Source organism: Crocuta crocuta, unplaced genomic scaffold (assembly GCF_008692635.1).
Source record: "Crocuta crocuta isolate KB4526 unplaced genomic scaffold, BGI_CrCroc_1.0 scaffold27, whole genome shotgun sequence".
Lineage (NCBI taxonomy): Eukaryota > Metazoa > Chordata > Mammalia > Carnivora > Hyaenidae > Crocuta > Crocuta crocuta.
In genome coordinates, this window is record NW_027532250.1 from 6,932,135 (window position 1) to 6,935,745 (window position 3,611).

The window sequence follows — 3,611 nt, forward strand, 5'->3', positions numbered from 1 at the left end:
TCGGTGGGGGGTGGGGATGGGGGTGGGTCCTGGCCGGGGGCCTGGGGCTCTGACGGCTGCTCCACGGCGCCTTCCCCCGGGGAGGGCTGAGTCCAGCTCCCTGTCCTGACCCTCACCCCTTCTCACAGAAAGTCCACCCACGGGAACTCCGTGAGATCGCGAATGCCCACCAGGTCCTCCAAGACGTATGGCACGCTGCGGAAGGGGGCTGTCTGCCCGGACCCCAAGCCGCAGCAAGTGAAGAGGGTCTTCAAAGCTCTCAAGAGAGGCCTCAAGTAAGGACCACTGTTTGCTGCCCTAACACGTGCATTCTCCGCCCGCTTCTCGTCTCCCCCTCAAGGAACACAGGGGGCTCCCGGCTACTCGTGTTGCCCACGAGCATGTCCTGGATGCAGCCGCGCTCAGGCCCATCCGTCGGCGCTGCGGGGGGTGCTGGCCTCTCTGGCGGGGATGGGAGACAGGAATACGGAAGCGATACTACCAGTGACAGAACTCCCAGCGGCTCTCAGTGTGAGGGACGGAGAGGCAGCACCGGGTGACTGCGGAGATCGGACGGTTGTACTGAGCCCTGGGAGATAAGCCCCCTAGGCAGGGGGAGCGGCCGGGCAAAGGCCCTGAGGCAGGAGAATGTAGGACAGGAGGCCCAGAGTTAGACAGGTTAGCTGGGCAGAGGCCAGAACAGGAAGATTCAGTCACTTACTCCAGATAAGTTTTTTAGAAGCTTGTTTACGTTTTGAGAGGAGGGGAGGGGCAGAAAGAGAGGGACGGAGAGAGAATCCCAAGGAGGCTCTGTGCTGACAGTGGGATTCAAACTCACGAACTGTGGGACCATAACCTGAACTGAAATCAAATTGGACGCTTAGCTGACCGAGCCACCCAGGCGTCTGCTCCATGTATTTTTACCCAGAACTCACGCAGAGCCAGGCACAAGGTGCGGGGGTGAGCGAAACACAGAAATCCCTGTCCCCGTGGAGCTTCCTAACGGGGAAGCAGACAAGAAACAGTGCAGGGAAGCAAAATCCAGAGTGTGTCAGATGCCGGGAAGTAGCCTGATAGAAAACACACCAGGGTAAGAAGGTGTGGGGCTGATTTTAAACAAGGGGTTCAAAGAAGTTCTCATTTAAGAAGGTGACCTTTGAGCAAAAACCTGAAGGGGTGAAGGAGGGAACTCGGCAGGTAATGGATAAAGAACATTCTAGGCCAAGGGAGCCACATGTGCAAAGGCCCTGGGGCAGGAGCACGATCAGAGCATTAAGGGCATAGTGAGGAGGCCGGCATGGGAGTGGAGAGAGGGAAGCAAAGGTCTGGGGACCAGATGATGCGCGGCCTGTGAGCACTCAGTGTCCCCTCTGGGTGAGCTGGGTTCTGCGCGGGGGGACTGGTCTGAGTTCAGTTCCAACAAGACCCTCTGGCTGTATGTGGAGGACGGACTGCAAGGGGCAGGGGCGGAGAAGAGGGGAGGCCCGTGAGGAGGGGAGTCCAAGGGTCCAGGCGGGAGATGATGCTGGACTCGACCGGGTAGCGGCTGAGGGGGCAGGGGACAGGGTCAGGTTCAGGATACATTTTGAAGGTGGAGCAGACACGATTCACTGAGGGAGGGAGTGGGGGGACGGGGGGAGAGAGACAGAGAGAGAGAGAGAGAGAGAGAGAGAGAGAGATCATCCAAGCGGAGATGAAAGGAGGTAGTTTGCACATAAACGGGAAGGTTTGTGGAAGAGGTCAGGGCTCTGGTTTAAGCGCAGTGTCACCCCAAGAATAAGTCAAGTGGGGGGGCGCTGCCAGTACCCCCCCCATGTCCCTCGACTCTGTGACCCCCCCAGGTCCCGCCCCCACCCACCCCTGCTTCACCTGCCGCCCCTGCTCTGCTCAAGTCTCTCCCGTGGCTCCCTACTCCCCTCAGGAGGCATTCAGGGTCCTTTCTGACCTTCAACCTTTCTAGACTTTTCTTCTTTTACTCCCTGTCCCCTCTGGTTCCCCGAATGCACCCCCCTCCTTCATGGGGCTGCGCTGTGGCCCTTGCAGGGCAGCTCCCGGGCAGGGGGAGGGAGTCTCTGGAGGCGGCCGCTCGCCCATGTGCCTTGTTCAGACGCGTGCACGTGTTCTGAATCGCGTGCTGTCCCCTCCTGTCGGGACGCCTGTCCCGCCCTCCACCCCTTGTGATCCGCTCTTTGCTTCCCACTAATCAACAGCAGTGGCGGCAGCTACGGCTTGTTGCGGCCTTTACACGCGTCCCGTCGTTGAGTCGATCCCTGAAGCACGCTGGCAGGGAGCCTCCTCCCCTCCTTTTCCGGGAGAGGAAACTGAGTCCCAAAGATGGGCAGCAACTCGTCCAGGGCCCCACAGCCAGGCAGCAGGGAGCGGGGCCAGTGCCCACCGACCTGTGTCCGCAACCCGCCCCCACCCTCCCCGGGCTCAGGGCAAATGTCACCCCCCCCACGCGCCAAGCCCTGACGCCAGCCCAGGGGACGTCCAGCGTCCTCCACCCACGGGCGCACCGCCCGCCCCAGCGGCGCTGGCGCAGAGTGGGAGCCGGGGCCGGGTGCCTACAGCCTGTCTCCCAGGCCCCTCTCGGTGACCCTGTAAGGACCACACGTTGGAGACTTGTCTGGGCTCCCTCCACAGCACCCCCTTCTTCCGGGGGAGCCCAACCCCTGAGTGAGCGGCGGCCTGGCCGACGGCGGTGTCAGTGGGCCCGGAGGGGGTGGGTCACCTTCCCAGGGGGCCTAGTGCATCTCTGGCTCAGCGGGGTGGGGCCTCACCGTGGCCCCGCGTCCAGCCCTCACGTTTCATGTCTAAGGCTCTCTGGCTGGAAAAGAACATCAAGTGTCCCCTCCAGGCCCACAGCTTTCTCGGCGCTTCCCAGGATGGGCCTCCCAGCCGCTCTCTGGTCCTGGGCCCTAATCATGCCGACAGAGCATGGCCTGTCTTGGTCCATGAGGGAGGGTGCTCTTGCTGACCACCCCCCCCCAGAGTGGCCTCTGAAGGCCACTGGGTTTGGCCTCTTCCCCGCTGCGACTCTGTGCGGAGTTATTTGCCAATTTTGAAGGTCAGTCTGCCCATCTCTAAAATGGGCATAATAACAATAGGGCCTGTTTGTGGAGCCGTTTGGTGAATTAAGGGAGAGAGTTCCCATCTCGCATGGCACCGGGTGCACGGCCCTCAGCGTGCGGGGTCTGGAGGCTGAGCGAGCTGGGGCCAGGCCTCCGGCGGGGGTGACAGTGCTGCCCCCTGACTGCTGAGCCCCCCAGACCCACTGCTGTGCGCTGCTCGCCAGGCCGTGTCTCTGCCCCTTCCTGCTCCTTTGCAAACCCCCTCCTCACTCTCCTCACAGGGAGTATCTGTGCGTCCAGCAGGCCGAGCTGGATTACCTGTCAGGGCGCCACACGGACACCCGCAGGAACTCCAGGCTGGTGAGACCCCTCCCTGCCCCTTGCCACCCGAGCAGCCTGGGGGGGGTGCAAAGATGGTCTCCCCCACCCCTGCCCCCGGCCCGCATCTCGGGTATAAAATCAGAGGCCTAAGGAATGGATGGTCTTTATCTTGTGATGAGCTCACCTCACTTGACCCCTGGGGAATTTAACCTCACAGACTGTTGGGAAGCTCCTGCCCTC

At 61.8% G+C, this 3,611-nt stretch overlaps 1 protein-coding gene across 1 annotated transcript in view; it reads left to right on the forward strand.

The window, feature by feature from the left end:
- The window catches only part of RIPOR3 (RIPOR family member 3), a 32,235-nt gene that overhangs the window by 9,944 nt on the left and 18,680 nt on the right, over nt 1-3,611 (forward strand). The window contains exons 2-3 of the mRNA XM_077778300.1: nt 129-275; nt 3,332-3,410. Of these exons, the coding sequence (XP_077634426.1) occupies nt 129-275; nt 3,332-3,410 (226 nt within the window). The remainder of the gene's footprint in view (nt 1-128; nt 276-3,331; nt 3,411-3,611) is intronic.